We start from the raw sequence: 21,417 nt of genomic DNA, 5'->3' as shown, positions 1-21,417 counted from the left end.
TCTTTTCTTGTGGAAAAAAGTGTTTTTTTAACCAGGAAATCTGGAAAAAATCCGGAATTTTTTTTCCTTATCTGCATATACACCCTGGTTCATGAAATCTGGCTATGGCTATGGAGTGAACTGCACATGGTACAGAAAGAGCATTTCGCCCTCAATAGAAAGGACTGGCGGACACATCCAGAGCTACTTCATTGACCCTCTTCACATGAAGCTACCCAGTCCTCCCATTGGTGGGTTTGTGGCAGAAAGTTGGCGTCTCTCACTCAGCAATATGGTGGTGTCCCTAGCTCAGTGTAAAAGTGTTGTAGCCAAGTACTGTGGAGTAGTTTATGTAACTGCTCATGCCACTGCCTGTGGCTAAGTTAAAATGATGGATGTGGAATACAATAACATGTTTTACCATCTTGAGCCGTTACCATGTACATGTAAATATTAGTCCAAAAATACTTTTGATAACTCATCACATAGACGTGCTGGTCCTCTATCAGTCAATACATTAAGCCATCCTTTCTTTATTCATTTTAAAATGTTTAAAACTTGAAATTGGTTGAACTTATCATACATCAACTGTATTGTATAGGAGTTGAAGGGAGAAATGCAAACTCTCAGTGGTCTGCATCATGAGCTACAAACCTGAGGTGTACTGAGCATTGGCTGAAATGAAATACCTAAAAATGCATACACTGGGTGGAGTGCAACGAAAGTCCTTCACTTGCTGTCACATGAATTTCTTACATGTGCTAGACTGAAACCAATCAAATAACCAGATCTGGCCCATGGGCTGCCGGTTACCCACCCTTGCAATAAAAGGAATCGAATTTTCATTGTCTCCTGGAAGGATAAAAAATGGCTCAAATGGCTCTGAGCACTGTGGGACTTAACAGCTGAGGTCATCAGTCCCCTAAAATTTAGCACTACTTAAACCTAACTAACCCTAACGACATCACACACATCCATGCCTGAGGCAGGACTCAAACCTGTGACCATAGCGGTCACGCGGTTCCAGACTGAAGCGCCTAGAACCACTCGGCCACCACTGTCGGTGCCAGAAGGATGACTGTCTTTGGATCTTCTCAGAGCCATTTAAATGCTTTCCTCTCCTCCTTGGAGATATTTGGCTTCAGTGGAGCAGCCCAGTGAACAGTCTGCTTCACACCATATTTTTTCCACTGTCTCCCATGAAGGAGTGAAAGCAACCCATTTCGCCTCACTGATAAAATCTGCCATTGGTGCTGTGATCAGCATCAGTTCAAAATTGAGTCACTTTACAAGAAGAGATAAGGTTGCATAATCTGCTGTTTTCTCTGCACTACTGTTTATGGTTGTTTGAGGTTCTTTGCCTTTTGGTTTAGCACAGGATATTCATTATTCCCCCACCACCGAGCCAGTGACATGTGACTGACAGAAAGTGGGAGGGGTTATAAAGAAAGCACCAAGCAATAAGTCATCAGGACTGCCATCCTGCTTAATACCCGAGAATAGTTCAATGTGTGTGAGTGATGTTGACATTGGTAATGGTGTTGCCTATTTCCCCCCCCCCCCCCCCCCCCTCTCTCTCTCTCTCTCTACTCCTACTAAACTCCTACTTGGATTTTATTTGTGTGAATTCTGTTGTGTATTGCATTTTAACTATAATCACCTGATGATCTTTGTGTTCTTAATTTTTCATGTAGTGTAGTCATTAGTCATGATGTTTATTTGCAGAATGGTTTCCAAAGTCAGTCCCAACAGCTAGGGTGGTGCTACAGTATAATTTAGCAGTTGCTTTTGCTATTCGTGGAGAACTGGACAAAGCTGGTGAAACACTAAAACAGGTACATTTGTATAAGTGTACAGTTTCAAATTACTTTGCATTACATAACTTTCCAGTTATTATAAATATCTTTCTAGGTCTGGATGTCAAAGAGCCCATCTTGTGATGTTCCTATACATGCTATAATGCTTGCACTCTACATAGAATTGCAATTAGGTAAGTGAGTTTTCAAAAGGTTTAAAAAGCTAAACATGTATCCCAAGTTACGTTAAAGTTATCAGAAACATTGTAAACATCAGTAGTGCAGTTGCCAGTTCAGAGTAGTCAGAAAGTTTCCATTAGTAAACTTTCCTTACTCTTTAGCTGGAGAAAAAAAGCACCTGAAGGGGAAGATGTAGAATGTATGTGGAAACAATAAAGAAACAACAAGGAATGGCAGGCCACATTTCATAGATTACACAAGAATTTTTTGTTGAAAGAAAACAAGAAAATAAATTATAGACAATATTTGCACTTGTAATGTTTTAGTGCTAAAGAAAGGGCAGTTGGAGAAGTCATAACACAGAGAGGTGAGGGAGAAGTTGGCAGAAGAGACAGTGATTATTGTTTTAAAAAATACCTAAATAAAGTCCAGAGACTTAGAGAAATAAAAATGAAATAGTGAAAAACGATTTACTTACAAAAATGAAATAAAATGGGTAGGTATTTTCAAAGTCTCAGAGAAAAATAATTTTTGAAACCATGGGTTTCCTTTTGAAGAATCTAAGGAGAAAGATAAGTTAAATTAGTATACAGTATTCTAAATTCTAGACGTCAGTGAAGAGCTTGAAGGGAGAAAGTCAATCATAATAAAAAGACATACTATATAAAAAGGAAAATTCATTTTCAAAAATTGTAGAGTCAAGAAGAGAGAGAGTGGCTGGCCTGTGCTGACTTTCAAGAAGTGACATTCCACACACACACACACACACACACACACACACACACAGTTTTAAATTTATTTCTCTACAGTACTGAAATTTTGCCTCTTGATGGTAAGAACTGCCCAGCCATCCTCTCTGCTTCTATACAAAAATACAAAATATGTACAATGAGATAAAATATTTCCTGCCCAGAATAATGTACAATAATCGAAAGTAAGATAGGAAAAATAGCGAAAATAAGTCATAATCTAAAATAAAAGAGGAAGTTTAGTTGAGTGGTGAGAGTAGCAGAGGAGAGGGTGGAGGCAAAGATTAGGACCAAAGAACGCAATAATTTTGTGTTTTCATGGAGTATTGCAGCAAGGAGATGACTGAGGAAATTTGCAGTTTCAGTAATAGAAACAGCAACACTGTGACTCATTAACCTGAGCGTGGGAGCACTATATCAATAAGGTTTCCCTTTGCTATTGAGGAACACGAATATCTAAATTTTGCATAGATAAAAAAAATCTGCTCACTGAGCAGTGTCAGGACTAAATACATGTAAAGGATATGGAAATGTGCACATTTCCCAAGTCAGTGGATTTAAAGGGAAGGAACAGGGATGAAAGAAAAAGATTACTGAGTTTTAGGAAATGGGAAGGGTTTTGGGAAGCCTGCCTGGATCCTGGGCCAGTGATAACTTTCCAGATGGTATGAGAAGGAAAGACTGGTTGTTGCTGCCTGCTCCATATGAGCTTCGAAAGCCTGAGGTAATAAGCAAGATGGAGATTTTTGAAAAAAACATCATGCAAGAGTCAATGAAAACTGAAGTGTTACATGGTTGGTTTTTGTATTATGGTTACATTCCATGTACAGTTTATCACTCTGATGTGTGTACATCCATTTTACTTTTTAAATGATTTCTGGTCACTGTTGTCAAAATTAATTACTTTTATGAGCCTGCTATGCAGCTCCATAGAGCCATGCCATTGGACTTTTTCACCTTTCTGCAATGTGTGGGTGCTGGAAGAGAGTTCTAATCTGTCCATTCTACTAAATGATGTAAATAGTTTTGTATCAACTATTCTGTATTTTATGTGTGATGTTTTCTTGTACAGCTTCAGCTGCAGTAATGGATGAACAGATTTATCTTACTTCATAGCTCATGACAGATTTCAATATATAAGTGTATTTATTTGACATTTGCAGTCAAATCAGTGACGGTTCTTATGATGATTCTTCAGTTGTTTTTTCTTCCTTTACGTTCTTTTGCATCCCCCTTAGCTCCTTGGCCTCCTAGGTAGCACCAAGTCGTAATGCACAAAGAATAAGTGCTCTGCCAGAGCAGGTGGAGAGGTTTATTTCCTGTCATGCCTTGCTGATGTCCAGAGCTGACAGGACTGCATGTACATGAAACAAGAGGATGCACAGGGGGCTGTTGTACCCTTAAGAACTACCTAAACCACATTTTCAGTTCTTATGAACATCTTTCTTATGAACATCTTTCTAAGAGGATAAAAGTGGAACACGTTATTCCAAAGAATCCCATGTTACACTACAGATAGGCTACCTCAATTTATGCGAAACAGGTCATATAACTCAGCTTACTTAGCTAATTGCATAATCACAAAACATTAATAAAAACTTAGTCTTTAAATGACTAGGTTTCTCTTTTATTTAATTGTCCATATTATTTTCAGCACTTAAAGTCCCTTAAGACAAAATACAAGTTTTATTATTTCAGAATCAATCTCCATCAGCTAATTCAACTTGCTTAGACAAAGGTTTGAGCAATAAGCAGCACACTTCATCCAAAATATAAGATTTTTTTGTTTGCCATTTGTTACTCTCTTTGCATGATATTTTCCATGTACATTGTTTCACTTTTTGTAGAAAAGAATATGACAAATAATGGGGATTGCTTATCCAGACTATATCGTATGTACTCATATGTAAATTTATATTAAAAATGAAAAAATTCCTCTAGCTGTATTGAAGGTGTTGATTTTATTTTGGCAACTAGTTTCAACATTGTTACATCATCATCTTCAGGCCTATATACTTGTTGATGTCAACTGCGTGCGGCTGATACTAGAAGTCAGTGATGAGATATGGACATGCTCTGTGTGGAAGGTGGTTAGTTGAGTTACTAACCACCTTCCACACAGAGCACATCCATATCTCACCACTGACTTCTAGTATCAGCCGCATGCAGTTGACGTCAACAAGTGTATGGGCCTGAAGATGACGTTGTTACAACATTGAAACTAGATGCCAAAATAAAATTTACACCTTAAATACAGCTGGAGGAATTTCTTCGTTTTTAATATAAATTTATACCAGCTGACATCCCCATTGTCCTCCATTTCAATTATGGATGTACAAAGACCATATGTAACTGTCCTTTTTGTGATTTTACATAATTAATCATAAGTACATAAGTTTCTCAAAGTTACTGAGGTAGAAAAATGTTTAATTTCATGTTTATTATAAGGAATAACATGCTGACTTTTTAAACAACAACCCTTTATACAATTTCAAAACTCAGATTTGTGATAAGTCAGCATGTGTGAAAATATGAATATAAAGAATCACCAGTGACCAGGTATGTCTGTTTCAATTTAACTGTTTTGTAGAACACATTGATGAAGTGACTGTTACTACACTGCTTCCTATCCCTGTAAGATCTGTTCTTACACCTTAATCTATGGGCAGGTACTGTGTAAAAACCTTTCTATCTCTTCAATGTGAGTGTCCCACTCCTCATCCTTCTACACAAAAGAAAGAGTACAGGTCATTCCTTGTATGGATGCATTGGACATTGATGTAGGTCATCTCTTCCATGGGTCTGCCTTTCCTTTACCCTCCTACAGATTCATCTTACAGTTCAGGTCATTCCTTCTATGGATTCACTTAACCAAGATTTTGATCATTCCTTCCACGGTCCCACCCACCCCTTTTCTTCTTCTTCTTCTTCTTCTTCTTCTTCTTCTTCTTCCGCTCATTTCAATGATGAAGTTTCTCTGTAGCATATTGACTCTGACCACTTATTCCAAACGTGTTTCCTGACTCCTTTTTCTGCAGTCTTTTTACCTGTGCTTCTTCCAAAACCATAACTTTCCCATAATACATCACCTAATAATAGTTATTCTTACATGTAATTCTTCCTACTTCATTATTACCATTTCTGCATGTGTTCTCCACCTTCCACTAAACATTTTATGTGACTATCTGGGACCCAATGTATCAAGCTTACTTTTTCATCCTTTCAGGCAAGTACTTGCTATATATTAAAGGGTAGCCTCTCAAATTGTGTTCAGAATAACTCTAAGTTTGTTCTTGCACTATATTTACTCTTCTCATCGGTGATTATGTGATAAGACACCTATACTTAATATTTTATCAATTTCTATTAATAACTATAGCCTTTTTATTGCATTTATTCAAATCATTTATATACTAACCCTTTCTCTTCACACCTAAATTGAGTCTCCTATATTAATTCTGCTCCTCATCTGTTAGCCAGTTCATTAGTGTCTTTCCTCCAGATATTATTACATGTTGAAATATGGCTTTCAGACAGGTTTCTCTCTGGACTGCTACTTTACTTTTGTTCATATTTTAGTCTATCACACCAACCTTCACTTAGGGAATGGTTTCCATTCCTGTGCTTTCCCCTGTTTTAGTTAACCGTATGTGCGTTTTGTCATCACATATGTGTTAATGCCCTGTGCTATCCTACATTAGTAAGTTGTAATTACCACAACGTTGCCTGTAGAAAAGAAGTATTTCAGTGATAGAAATGTAAGAAAAGCGACCAATGTGACGATCTGGCATTACATCATTACGAAAGCAAATAAAAATAACGGGCAGTTTTCTTAGGTTTTTACTACATATTAACACTTTTCGCATTTTCTCCTCATGCAAAATCTCGTAGGTCAACTGCAAGGCACCAAAACCGGCCAATAATTGAATATTTGATGACTAAAACTTGACTTGTACTACTTCTTACTTGCTGAGTGCATCAACTTAGAAGCTGCTATTTTGTTGCTTGTGGTGCCACCGCATGTAGAAAAGAAGGATTTCAGTGATAGAAATGTATGAATGTGGAAAGAGGGATGGTAAAATTGGTGCTCCTATTGGAGAAGAAAGAAAAATGAAAATTTAGAATGTGTTTGCCAAGACTGGAGAAAGAAAGAAGACAGAACCCCCAAAGAGGCAGGAATTAATACCAAGTGCACTCAGTGTGTGTGCCTGGAGGCCTCATTCAGCTTGTTGAAGAGGCTATTCTGACAGCCGTTGAGGGAACAGCTCCCAGGTCATACTTGGATCATTTCAGCAACTGGCAGACGGGGTTGAGCAGAGCAGCCTTGTGCACAAAGTTTCAACAAAGCTAACTATTAGCAGCATTGTCCCCAGAACTGATTATGGCTTCCTGGTTCTGAGTCAAGTGGGAGGATTGAACCAAGGGGTTCTGTGCCAAGCTAGGCTGTGAGTTTTGGGATTTGTGTCTTGGGATTGAGAGCTGTAGGATCCCCCTAGGTGGGTCAGGTGTGCACTACACATCAGAGGCTGCTACCCAGGTAGCTGACTGTGTGCAGGGTCCACACAAGAGTTTTTTAGATAGGCAACTCTCAATCTAATCCTGATAACAACAGTCATAGAAAACACATAAGGATCAGTGTAATATTGAAAGAAATTACTTCCACATGTGCAATTATTAAAAGCCTAATGGTTAACTGCTGAAGCATTCACAACAAAGTGCCAGATAATACTTGGTACAGAAATATGGTTGAAACTTGAAATTGATTGCAGTAAAATTTTTGGAGAAAATTTAAGTTTATATCGAAAGGATAGGCATATGGGAAATGGAGATGGTCTATTTGTAACAGTAGACTGAAATAGAAATTAGAGCTGCATGTGAGATTGTTTGGACAAAACTCACTATCAAGTGTCAGCATAAAATGGTAATTGGATCCATCTATCGCCTACCAGACCCACCTTCTCATGCCCAAAAACTTCAGAGAAAACCGCAGCTCACTGGTATGTCAGTTCCACAATCATACAGCAGTCAACAGTGGAGGCTTAAATCACCCAGCAGTTAACTGAGAAAATTAAAGTTTTGTTAGTGGTGGGTGTGACAACACATCCTGTGAAACATTACTAAATCCCTTCTTTGAAAACTACCTAGAACAGATGGTTCGGAACCCCACTCATGATGGAAATATATTAGATCTAAGGCAACAAATAGACCTGACCTCTTTGAGGATGTCTGCATGAAAACTGGTATCAGTGAGCATGGCACCGTTTTGGCAACAATGATTACAATGCCACAGCAACCCACTAGATGTTTTGCTGCAACACTATAGTGCTCAGTCCCACCCAAGTCTGAGGACTGCTGAATAAATCGGGAAACAGGGTTGGACAGTATTACCCCATCCACTCTACAGGCCTGACCTAGCCTCCTAGGACTTCCACTTGTTTGGACCATTAAAGACATTTTGAGGAATATGAGGAGGTAATTCACACAGTGAAGCACTGGCTCCACCACCAAGACAAGGATTGGTACCAACAGGGCATACATGCGCTTGTTTCGTACTGGAGGAAGGGCATAGAATGGGATGGAGATTACGTGGAAAAATAGGATATGTAGATAAAACACCATTCTTTCATTTGTGTAATTCTCATTATGTTCATAAAAAATTGAAGAAAAAATGTGGCACACTACTTTCTATGCGACCGTCGTACAAAGGACAACTGAAACAAGTAGAAAGAAATATGTGTTCAGCAAACTATATAAAAAAGCAGCAGTGTCATAATTCAGCGGGGAACTTGAAATTTTCAGCACAGGACAGGAGCATGTAGAGGAATTATGTCACAAGTTTAAAAGAATGGCTACTGGATATGTACCCAATTGTATAGTTCATAATCAGAGCACCCTCCGTGATATACAGTCACTATAAAGAAATCTCTAAATAAGTAGAGACTGTTGCGTAATAGGTGTAAAACAAATTATAGGGCTCCAAATAGAGAGATACTGAATGAAACACATTTGTCTGTCAAAAGAACAATGCATGAAGCTTTCTGTGATTAGCGTAGCAGAATAGTGTCAAATGATCTTCCGTGAAACCCAGAGAAATTGAGGTTGTATGTAAAGGCTGTTAGTGGCACCAAAGTTAGTGTTCAGTCACTCATGAATGAGACATTCACTGAAATTGTTGGCAGCAAAGCGAAAGCTGAAATGCTTAACTCCATTTTCAAATGTTCCATTAAAAAGGAAAACCTAGGAGAACTGCCACAATTTAATCCTTGTACCACTGAAAAGATGACTGAAATAAGTGTTAGTGTCAGTGGTACTGAGGAACAGCTGAAATTGTTAAAATTGGACAAAGTTCCAGGGTCCAATGGATTCCTTATCAGAATGTGTATGGAATTTGTGACCAAGTTAGCCCCTTTTCTATCTGTAATCCATCATAGATCCCTCGAACAGAAAACTGTCCCAGTAGTTGGAAGAAAGCACAGGTTACACCCATTAACAAGAAGGGTAGTAGAAGTGATTCACAAAACTACTGTCCAATATCCTTGACATCCATTTGTTGTAGGATATTAAACTTACTCTGAGGCCAAACATAATGAGATGTCTTGAACAGAATGGCCTGCTCCATACCAACCAGCATGGGTAACCAAAATATTGATCATGCAATACCCAACTCGCACTTTTCTCACATGACATACTGAAAGAATTGGATCATGACAGTAGATAGATACATTATTCGTTAATTTCCAAAAAGCATTTGATTCAGAGCCACATCAGTATTTATTCTCGAAAGTTCAATCATATAGGGTATCAAGTGAAATTTGTGGCTGGATAGAGGACTTTTTGGTATGAACAACACAGCATGTTATTTTGGATGGAGAGTTATTGTCAGATGTAGAAGTAACTTAGGATGTGCCTCAGGAAAGTGTGTTGGGACCCTTGCTGTTCTTGTTGTATATTAATGACTTTGTGGACATTATTAAGTGTGACCTGTGGGTTTTTGCAGATGATGCAGTTATCTGTAATGAATTACTGTCCAAAAGTAGTCTTGATCAGATTTCAAAGTGGTGCAAAAATTGCCATCTTGCTTTAAATACTCAGAAATGTGAACTTATGCACTTCACAAAATGAAAAAAATATAAATATAGTATCGTAAGACTGTAATATCATTGTGTCACAGTTGGAATAGGCCAACTCATATAAATATCTGTGTGTAACACTTTGTAGGGATGCGAATGAAATGATTGCATAGTTTCAGTTGTGGGTACAGCAGGTGATAGACTTCACTTTATTGGTAGAATACTGGAGAAGTGCAGTTGGTCTGCAGAGAAGATTGCTTACAAATCACTCGTACGACCCATTCAAGAATGCTGCTCAAGTGTGTGGGACCCATACCAAATAGTACTAACAGATGATATTGAACATGTGCAGAGAAGTACAGCATGAATGGCCTCAGGTATGTTTGACCTGTCAGAGAGTGCCGAAGAAACTGTACTGGCAGATTCTTGAAGACAGACGTAAATTATCTCAAGAACATCTACTAACAAAATTTCAAGATCTGCTTTAAATGACGACTGTAGGGATACACTACAACCTCATCCTTATTGTTCACATAGGGAGCAAGAGGAGAAGATTTGATCAATTGAAGCACACTCAAAAGATATTCAAACAATAATTCTTCCCACACTCAGTATGTGAGTGGATCTGGCAGGAATCCAAATAACAGAATGGGATGCACCCTTTGTGATGCACTTCACAGTAGTTTGCAGAGTATAAACGTATGTGTATATGTAGTAGACAAAATCCCATAGCACCTTCCACCCCAAGATCTCTTCCTAATGGCTTTTTCACTGAGATGCTGGAGGATGAAATGTGGTTGGCATATCCTACAGAACTGACTTGTCTCAGCTTCACCCATACACAACCCAAAAACTGATTCTAAAATACCCCTATTGTAATCATGATAGTATGGAGTAACAACACATTCATCATTCATTGAACAGTCATCATTATAAGCAAGTCAGTTTATTGTCACTACAAGCTGCTACTGGCCTGTGGTATGTAATCTCCCATACAAAAGTCATACAAACCCGGCCATAATACGTCGTAGTATAGGAAAAAAAAGAAATTCTACGTACCCTCATATAGATTATGTGGCACGTATATGCCAATTCTGCATTGTCATATCACAACTATAATGTTTTTCATATTATCATATACATTTATTATATGTATGAGGGCACTATTGCGTGTCTCTTTGTAATAGGACAGTGATCGTTTCTATGTCATTCTTGGACTAAATGTATGGTATGATAGTGGAAAATGTACAGGGGGAGCACAGAGTCTTGCCCTGATTATAACAATTTATTACAGCATAACCATTTGACATAATAATTTACATTTGATGCCATTACACAGGTTAGTGTTACTAGTTTTTTCTTTTTTCAAGACCACTTACGTTAGTAAACTGCAACGTGTGCTCCCTTGGTAACTCAGAGAATGTCGAGGCAGTATTCCAGTTCACGCTAGCTGTTTCGTAACATGTATTCTGTCACAGTACCCACAGCAGCTTGTATCCTACCCTTCAGTTTGTCGACATCAGCAACTGGTGTGACAAAGACTCTGTCCTTAATATAGCCCCAGAAAAAAAAGTCAAGGGACGTAATGTCTGGAGAGTGGGGTGGCCAGGGTGTTGGACCATTCCTTCCAATCCACCAATCCGGAAATGTTTGATCCAGGAAATCACGCACTATCAAAGCCCAGGGCTTTTTTCTGGGGCTATGTGAAGCACAGAGTCTTCATCACACCAGTTACTGACGTCAATGAACTGAAGGCTAGGATGCAAGCTGCTGGGGGTACTGTGACAGAACACATGTTACAAACCCTTGGCAGGAACTGGAATACCACCTCGACATTCTCTGAGCTACCAAGGGAGCACACAGTGAGGTTTACTAACGTGAGTGGTCTTTCAAAAAGACTAGTAACGTAACCTATATAATGGCATCAAATGTAACTTATTATGTCAAACGGTTATTCTGTTATAAATTTTTATAATCAGGGCAAGACTTTGTGCTCACCTTGTATTCAATTTAAAGGTCACAAGATAGTAAGAGTAGAAGAAACTGCTCCAGGGACAATGAAATATGAATTTTGAAGCAGCTAATTCTGAACCAGGTAGTCATCAGTCCACCTAATCTGCAAAGGTGGCAGATTCTCGTGAGGGCTTAAATTTATGTAACATATTAATGTTGTGTAACCCCTTCTCTTGACCAGTGTTCATATCTACTGAGTATACTGTTCTTGGATGAAGTATGCCCAGTGCCTTGAAGAGTGCCTATAGAATTGAAAAATTTGCTTGTTTCCTAATTTAAATTGTGATATTACATTGTAATCAATACACACTAAAGATTACACAGTGCTCATGCATTATGCTCACAGCTCCAGAAATTGTCTTTAATTTGCTTAATCTAACAGTTGGCTATTAAAAACTGAAAGCACTGCTTACTTTATTCATCACTTAGTTTAAAAAACCCTCCTTTAGATTGAACCAGGCATTAAACAAATAAGTAACAAAGCTGTAGACCCTCAGTTAAGTAGTAAAATTAGTCAGTAAGGTACTAAAGAGACATACACAACTAAAAATAATTGTACACTCTTAGTATGTATATAAAATTCATACTGACTTGTGCCAAATCATGTGAGATACATCGCATCACTAATGATCAATGATGTCTTCTAGATTAATTACTACAACCTTCTTCCACGATGAGAGAACAGATACAAAATTATGTTCTTACTTCCGCCTGATGGATTAATCAGTACACATATTATTAGCAAATATCATCCTTATTGTGCATGGTATTTGCTAATAATACATGTACTGATTAATCCATCGGATGGAAGTAAAGACATAAATTGTATCTGATGTTTCAACACACAGTAAAAGATGACAACCTAACCTACATAACATGTATTCATAATTTAACATTCCTTTCATACATGCATCCATATTCATATGTTTACTACAATCAAGTTTAAAATCAATGTATATTTTAGTATCTCCCATAATTGTCAAATGTCCTTGAAACACACTGCATTCAAAGCTTAAATCTCTTTCTGAATAATTGTTACACATTGAATATTTCTTCAGTTTTATCAAAAAATAATCTTATTTCTTCTTGATTAATCAAATCAATTCAGGCAACACTACTGCATGTACCTGTGTATACCTTCTCAGTTATTGACATGGTTTGCTCTGGGCAACATCTATCTTCTTTTATTATTTTCTTCAGAATTCTTGAAAAAACCACAAATGCTGTCCTTTTTAAATCACTAATTCCCATCCTCCAATAGGGAGCTAAAATGAAGTGTTACTTTGCAGGTTTTTGGACTGCGATTACACTCCATATATGATTTGTCATCCTTATACTCGTATGTCAACTTTAATTCATAAATAATTTCCGGTCATCATTCTTAAAGTTAATTGCTTTCTGGTTCTGCTATGCAGTGCCTTGGATCCATACTGTTGGGCTTCTTCACCTTGTTGCAATGTACAGATGCTGGAAGAGAGCTCCAGTCTGTTGAATTGACTAAATAACATAAACATTTGTGACATTAGCAGTCAAATCAATGACAGTTCTTATAACAACTCCTCACCTGTTTTTTGTTCTTTTACATTCTTGCATGTGCCCCTCTGCTCCTTGACCTCCAAGGCACTGCCAAGCCACAATTCCCAAAGAACAAGTGCTCCACCACAACAGTTGGAAAGGTTTATTTGCCATCGCACCTTGCCAATGTCCAAAGCTGATGTGATGTATGCTTCATCTGTTCATACATAAAACAAGTGCACCCACAGTGGGACATTCTACATGTAACAAGTGCCTGAAGTTTTTTTTCAGTTCTCATGAACATCTTTCATTTACCTAAAATGATAAAAGTGGACCGTCGTATTACAAAAAATCCAATGTTACACCACAAAAGATAAGTGCATTATAATGGCAGACAGGTGGGGGGTGGAAGAACAGGTCAGAAAATAAAAGGCATAGAAAGATGAAAGGGGCATAAAGAATTGGAATAGTTACTGAAGAGAAATGCTGAGACCATAGAAATTAACATAAATTAGGCCAAGCAGTTGGCGAGAGACTAAAACATGTTTTAATGGCATCAAGGTTGCAACTATCATGTTGTAAAGCATGGTGCATAACAGACATTGTGTGTTGCCAGTATTTGCCCATTCATCCTAAATGATATGTTCAATAAGTAGATGGTAGTCATACCAATATAGAAAGCCGAACGGTGTTTACATCACAACTGGTTTACAATGTGTGTCATTTCATAGGTGGCCATCTCTTTGATAGTATGTGCTTTGCCAGTTCCAGGATTGGTGTAGATGATGGCAGAATGGTGCATCAAACAAGTCTTATAGTGGTGACGGTCGCAGGGATTGGAGCCGTTGGGGAGGGCAAAAGGAGCCTAGGGTCTGGCTTGGATATTGCAGAGAATTGGGTTGGGGGGGGGGGGGGGAGGGGGGTGATGAAAACTTATTCTAGGTGTGGTGGACAAAATGTCCGAATGTCCAACAGAATGGGCCTAATTTTAGGATATGATTTTAGGAAGTCATAGCCTTGTTGAAATAGCTGAGTAATACACTCAAGACAAGGACAGTACTGAGTTACTAGAGGTGTACATCTAAGTGATTTTTTGAGAGATGTGCAGTACCAGGATTGGGGGTAATAGCCTGGGAAATTGCTTCTGAACCAGGCTGGCAGTGTGGGCTGAGGTGAGAGTGGTGGGGTATTGCTGTAAATAGTCTGCATGTGGTCAAACGGCCTGTCTGCTGCTCGATATTACCTCAGCCACCTTATTCCAAACTTGTGATGTCTTCCTGCTCACCTTAATCAACTTTATACTTATAAACATAAAACTGAAGAAACTGCGAAAAGGTAGGAATTTCAGTAGATGCAACCCGGATAAACTGAAAGAACCAGAGGTTGTAGAGAGTTTCAGGGAGAGCATTGGGGAATGATTGACAAGAATGGGGGAAAGAAATACAGTAGAAGAAGCACGGGTAGCTTTGAGAGACGAAATTTTGAAAGCAGCAGAGGATCAGATAGGTAAAAAGACGAGGGCTAGTAGCAATACTTGGATAACAGAAGAGATGTTGAATTTAATTGATGAAAGGAGAAAATACAAAAATGCAGTGAATGAAACAGGCAAAAAGGAATACAAACGTCTCAAAAATGAGATCGACAGGAAGTGCAAAATGGCTAAGCAGGGATGGCTAGAGGACCAATGTAAGGATGTAGATGCTTATTTCACTAGGGGTAAGATAGATACTGCCTACAGGAAAATTAAAGAGACCTTTGGAGATAAGAGAACCACTTGTATGAACATCAAGAGCTCAGATGGAAACCCAGTTCTAAGCAAAGAAGGGAAAGCAGAAAGGTGGAAGGAGTATATAGAGGGTCTATACAAGGGCGATGTTCTTGAAAACAATATTATGGAAATGGAAGAGAAAGTAGAAGAAGATGAAATGGGAGATACGATACTGCATGAAGGGTTTGACATAGCACTAAAAGACCTAAATCGAAACAAGGCCCTGGGAGTAGACAACATTCCATTAGAACTACTGATAGCCTTGGGAGAGCCAGCCTTACAAAAAATGTGATGCCGTTAATCAGCAATCCATGCTTCTCAGTCACAGCCCCATTTCAGATGCAGCCATTTTGGCTGTGGTGTTAATGGCAGCTTACCCACAGGACCGTAATTCCCTAGTCAGGCAATGGAGCAAGATCACACAGTATGTTGTAGGGGGTCCTTTACTTGTTCTCTGATGGCAGGTGCAGATGTGAAGTGGTTATTATGTGCTTGGTGCATAAAATAGTGATCATATGCTGTCAACTAGCAATATGGTGATCCGATGTGGTCGGCCAGAACCTGACCAATGAGTATGGCTACCCTCATGCTCCCACTCAGTCCAAAATCATGCCACTGTCAAATCCAAATGTCCCACAAATCTGGATACTGTGTGATTCAACCAGCCAGTCAAATTGAGACCAACAATGAGGCCTCTTTCAAATTCTATCAGTTGCTGATAATACCATTTCACATAAGTATGTGGCATCTCCATGTCCTTCAAAGTGATCGCTCAACATATGACACTGTTCATACATCTATACCCTGCCAGCCCTGGTAAAAACAGTAAACATGAACAACAATAACACACTCTAGTGACTGTTCTACGTGTCACAGATAACTGAAACTCTAATCATATATATATCCACCAAAGATGTACACATGTATGAGGTGTGATTGGAAAGTTTTAAGAATGGGCTTGCAATTGTACAATGGTGGTACTTACATGCTACTGTGATGCATCTCCTTCAAAATAGTCCCCTTCTGACTGAACACACTTACTGCAATGGTGTTTCCACTTTTGGAAACATCCCGGAAAGTAGAAACTTTCCTTCTCATAATATTGTTACATTCCATCCTGGATTTTCCATTGTTTGATTTTATTTTCAAACATTGATTATTCTCATTGATGTATTAGTATCTAAACTTTTGGCACTTGGCCCGTGTCCAAGCCGAGAATTCAGTTACATGCAGTGGTCGTCTGCATAGTATACAAGCTTATTTTTATAATATATTTTTGTGAAACTAATACAACTGGCTTGTTAGTGATTGTACTCTTACACTCAGTTGCCTTGAAAATGTTGTACTTCAACATATTTCTCTTGTCAAATTCTCTTGAATCAATGACAATTACACTTATTTAAACAATGACTTTGCAGTATCTGCCATATGAACAGTGCTGTCATAAAACAGGGAGTGCTTTACACACACACACACACACACACACACACACACACACACACACAGAAGGAACAGACTGTAAATGAAAATTGTGTGGATTAGTGCATTACAGTGAGTAAAGATGTTGATATATTAGACACAGCACTAGCTTGAGCCACTAATGTAATTCATGCATAGTAACTGTGAAAAGGATATAAGCAATATATTTTTTTAAAACACATAGGTGAGCACTATTTCTTAACATAACAAATTATATTTGTTTCTTTATGAGTCTGGCATGGTCACTGAGCTGCACATTTCATGGCGACATCTTATCTCTTGTTGACAAATCAATTATTGTCGACCATGGCTGATTGAATACAATGAAACGAGAAATTGTACATATTCCATATTAAGGTTGAATATATATATGAAATCCTATAACTAAATGTCATGTGACAAGGGCCTCCCATCGGGTAGACCATTTGCCAGGTGCAAGTCTTTCGATTTGACACCACTTCAGCAACTTGCGCATTGATGGGGATAAAAGGAGGATGATTAGGACAACACAACACCCAGTCCCTGAGTGGAGAAAATCTCTGACCCAGCCGGGAACTGAACTCGGCCCTTTAGGATTGACATTCTGTCGTGCTGAGCACTCAGCTACCGGGGCTGGATGAAGTCCTATTTTATGTAACTTTTCTTAACTGTGACATTTCAATAAAAGTGAGGTCTATTAAGTGCAAACAAACCATGTCACATTAATAATTTTCCAGATATTTTGAAGAAGGTGTGGATCTAAACTTGCTCATTTAATACCAAGTCCAGACTATGCTTTCTTCTGATAAAAATTTCCAGTTTCTGTAAAAAGTTGCACAAGTGTCATCCATGTGTGTCACATAAAATATCCAGTTTCTGTATCATAACTTTTATGGAGTACATCTGTGCTGAAATATGCACTTCATATAGAGTTTTGTGAGTACATACAGTCTTTGAACCACCTTCAAAGGAGTTACCAGACTGACCTTTAATAAAATGCATGACAAAAAAAGGGATATCATAGTCAGGTGTCAATGGAACTTTGTATGAGGTGTGACTGGAGAGTTTTAAGAATGGATCTGCTACTGCTTACTGGTTTGGCAGGCAGGTACACGGGAGGGTGGGGAGTGAGTCATTGCCTTGTCCTTGAACGCCCTCTGACAGGAAACTGTGTTTCCTTTATTCAGTTTGTTGTGGCAGCTGGTTTAGTGCTGGTCTGTTAGTGCTTGTTGCCAGATTCTGTCTGCGTGAAAATAGATGTAAAAACAGAGCAACGAGTTTGTGTGAAATTTTGTTTTGAACCGATAAATCAGCTTCTGAGGCTTATGAGCTATTAAAAACAGCTTTTGAAGATAATTGTATGAGCCAGACAAATGTTTTTGTGTGGTTCAACAGATTTAAGAATGGCCCCGAATCATTTGAAGATAAACCGCGGTCCGGCCATCCTTCCACCTCCAAAACGAATGAAAATGTTGAGAAAGTTCACGACTTAGTGCTCTGACTGTAGACTTACAATTAGGGAGATTGCTGATGAACTTAATTTAAGTTTCTATACCGTTCAGTCAATTTTAACCGAATATCTGAACATGCATTGGGTGTCCACATATTTCATTCCAAGACTGTTGTCAAGTGACCAGAGACAATACCGACTTGAAGCGTGCCAAGAACTGATTAATCAGACTAAAAATAACCCAGATTTGTTAAATAGGGTAATTACAGGTGACAATTCATGGGTATATGGATATGATCCTGAAACCAAAGTGTAGTCTTCGCAGTGGAAGGCTCCAGGTTCACCATGACTGAAAAAGCACAGCAAAGTCGGTCGAAGGTGAAGACTGTGTTGGTGATATTTTTCATTTCTACCAGTATTGTGCATCATGAATTTACCCCTAGAGGACAGACAATTAACCAGGAATACTTTGAATGTGTCCTTGAGCGTTTGCACAAAAAGGTGTGGACGAAAAGGCCTGCATTGTGGAAAGACAGGGGTTGGGTGCTACACCATGACAATGCTCTGGATCATTGTGCCTTCTCCATCGTTGAATTTTTGAGCAAATTCAAAATTCCTGGTTTCTACAACTGCCATATTCTCCTGATTTGCTCCCTGCGAACTTCTACCTGTTTCCTAAACTGAAATTTTCACTGAAAGGGAAGCGATTTGACTTGATTGAAGACATCCAGCAAATACAGAGAGCATCCTTTACACACTTCAGGAATAAAATTTCCAGGATGTTTCCAAAAGTGGAAACACCGTTGCAGTCAGTGTGTTCAGTCAGAAGGGGACTATTTTGAAGGAGATGCATCACAGTGGCATGTAAGTACTACCATTGTACAATTACAAGCCCATTCTTAAAACTTTCCAGTCACACCTCGTACATGTGTACATCTTTGGTGGATATGTACATGATTAGAGTTTCAGTTATCTGTGACATGTAGAACAGTCACTAGAGTGTGTTATTGTTGTTCATGTTTACTGTTTTTACCAGGCCTGGTAGGGTATAGATGTATGTACAGTGTCATATGTTGAGCGATCACTTTGAAGGACATAGAGATGCCGCATGCTCATGTGAAATGGTATTATCAGCAACTGATAGAGTTTGAAAGAGGCCTCATTGTTGGTCTCCATTTGGCTGGCTGGTTGAATCACACAGTATCCAGATTTGTGGGACATTTGGATTTGACAGTGGCATGATTTTGGACTGAGTGGGAGCATGAGGGTAGCCATACTCATTGGTCAGGACTCCCTACAACATACTGTGTGAACTTGCTCCATTGCCTGACTAGGGAATTATGGTCCTGTGGGTAAGCTGCAATTAACACCACAGCTCAAATGGCTGCATTTGAAATGGGTCTGTGACTGAGAAGCATGGATTGGTGATTAATGGCATCACATTCTGTACAGCAGTGACTCGTCATTCTGCACTGCCCTGGATGGCTATCATTTCATGTATGGCAGCAACCTAGGGGAAGGTCCCATTTTTTCCAATGTTTTGGAGAGGTGCAGAAGTATTACTTCTTGTGTCATGGTGTGGGCAGCCATCAGATATGGCTTCATATTGCAGCTGGTGGTGATTGAGGAAGCTCTCATGGCACACGGCACATTGTGGACATCCCATGTCCCCATATGTTACCTCTCAGCCAACTGTTTTGTTGTGCCAGCTTTCAACACAACAATTGATTCCCAGATCTGTCCTGTATAGAACATGTGGTACCAGCTCAGATGTCAGTTCCATCCCAGTTTCAATATCCGGGATATCAAGGACGAATTACAACACTTGTGGGCCAGCTTGCCTCAGAAGAGGATACAACAGCTTTGTGACATCATCACAAACCCAAGCACTGCATGCATTTAGGCCAGAGAAGACCAGAATCATGCTTATAAGTGGGCTCATACTGCCAAGTTATTTGTAAATTTTACTTGATTTTGTGATCACTGAAATAACATCACACACTCTCAACCCATGAAGTTTCATTTCATTTCCTCTTCTGCTTCTGGAAGCTTCCCTTTTTTTTCAGGCAATGTATACTTATCACAGTTATTAGATATGCAGCTTTGCTTCCATTGTTTTGCAACACGTGGCAGTAGGGGGTAGTGGTAAGGCAGGTGGTATATTGTAAATGTCATATAATAAGCCTAGACGTTTGTAAATATAGTGCCATCAAAATATTAGTCAGTTTGTGATTGCATGATTAAATTATTCTTGATTGAATTTATCAACCTACATCTACATCTATACTCTGCAAACCACCATGATGTGCATGGCAGAGGGTACCAGTTATTACGGTTTCTTCCTGTCCCATTCATGCACAGAGTGCATGAAGAATAATTGTTTTAATGCCTCTGTGTGCTGTGATTATCCTAATCTTCTCCTCATGATCCCTATGTGAGTGATATTTTGGGGGTTGTAGTATATTCCTAGAGTCGACATTTAAAGAAGGTTCCTGAAACTTTGGTTGTAGACTTTATCAGTATAGTTTATGTCTGTCTTCAAGAGTCTGTCACTTCAGTTCTTTCAACATCTCTCTGACACTCCCTGATGGTTCAAACAAACCTATGAAAATTCATGCTGCCCTTCCCTTTATACATTCAGTCTCCACTGTTAGTCCCATTCGGTATCGATCTCTAACATTTGAATCTCCTTTGCAGACTAACTGCACTTTCCCAGTATTCTAGCAGTAAACTGAAGTCTACCATCCACTTTATTCATGAGTGAACCTATATGATCATTCCTTTTTACATCCCTAGAAAATGCTACATCCAGGATTAATATGAGTTGGTCAGTTCCAACAGTGGCTCATCAATATTTTAATCATAAGATACTATGTTTTTGTTTTGTTTTGTGAAGTGCACAGCTTTATATTTTTGAACATGTAAAGCAAGTTGCCAATCTTTACACCACTTTGAAGTCTTATCAAGATCTGATGGACTATTTATGGAGTGTCTTTCAGACACTGCTTCATTACAGATAACTGCATCATCTGCAAAAATTCTGAAGTTACTATTAAAATTTTCTATAAGATCGTTAATATACAACACGAATGACTAGGGCACCAACACACTTCCCCCTTTCTGGTTGCGTGAAGAAGGTCGTTCTGTTCAAGATAAGCTCGTTATGTTTGAGCTCAGAATATGTTCTAAGATTCTACAACAAATTGATGTCAAGGGTATTGGACGGTGGTTTTGTGGATCACTTCTATTATCCTTCTTGTAAATGGGTGTGACCTGTGCTGTCTTCCAACTACTGCGCACATTTTTTTGTTTGAGGGATCTATGATAGATAACAGTTACAAGAGGGCTAACTCAGTCACAAATTCCATATAGATTCTGATACGGATTTCATCGGGCCCTAGAGTTTTGTTTGATTTTAACAGTTTCAGTTGTTTCTCAA

At 38.8% G+C, this 21,417-nt stretch overlaps 1 protein-coding gene across 2 annotated transcripts in view; it reads left to right on the top strand.

Annotated features, from left to right (window-relative positions):
• Window positions 1-21,417, top strand: part of LOC126191124 (CCR4-NOT transcription complex subunit 10) — a 162,813-nt gene that overhangs the window by 133,989 nt on the left and 7,407 nt on the right. For both annotated transcript variants that reach the window (XM_049931871.1, XM_049931872.1), the window contains exons 11-12: window positions 1,705-1,814; window positions 1,891-1,969. In XM_049931871.1, the coding sequence (XP_049787828.1) occupies window positions 1,705-1,814; window positions 1,891-1,969 (189 nt within the window). The remainder of the gene's footprint in view (window positions 1-1,704; window positions 1,815-1,890; window positions 1,970-21,417) is intronic.

The sequence above is a fragment of the Schistocerca cancellata genome, chromosome 6 (assembly GCF_023864275.1).
Source record: "Schistocerca cancellata isolate TAMUIC-IGC-003103 chromosome 6, iqSchCanc2.1, whole genome shotgun sequence".
NCBI lineage: Eukaryota > Metazoa > Arthropoda > Insecta > Orthoptera > Acrididae > Schistocerca > Schistocerca cancellata.
This window is presented reverse-complemented; position numbering and strand designations above follow the sequence as displayed.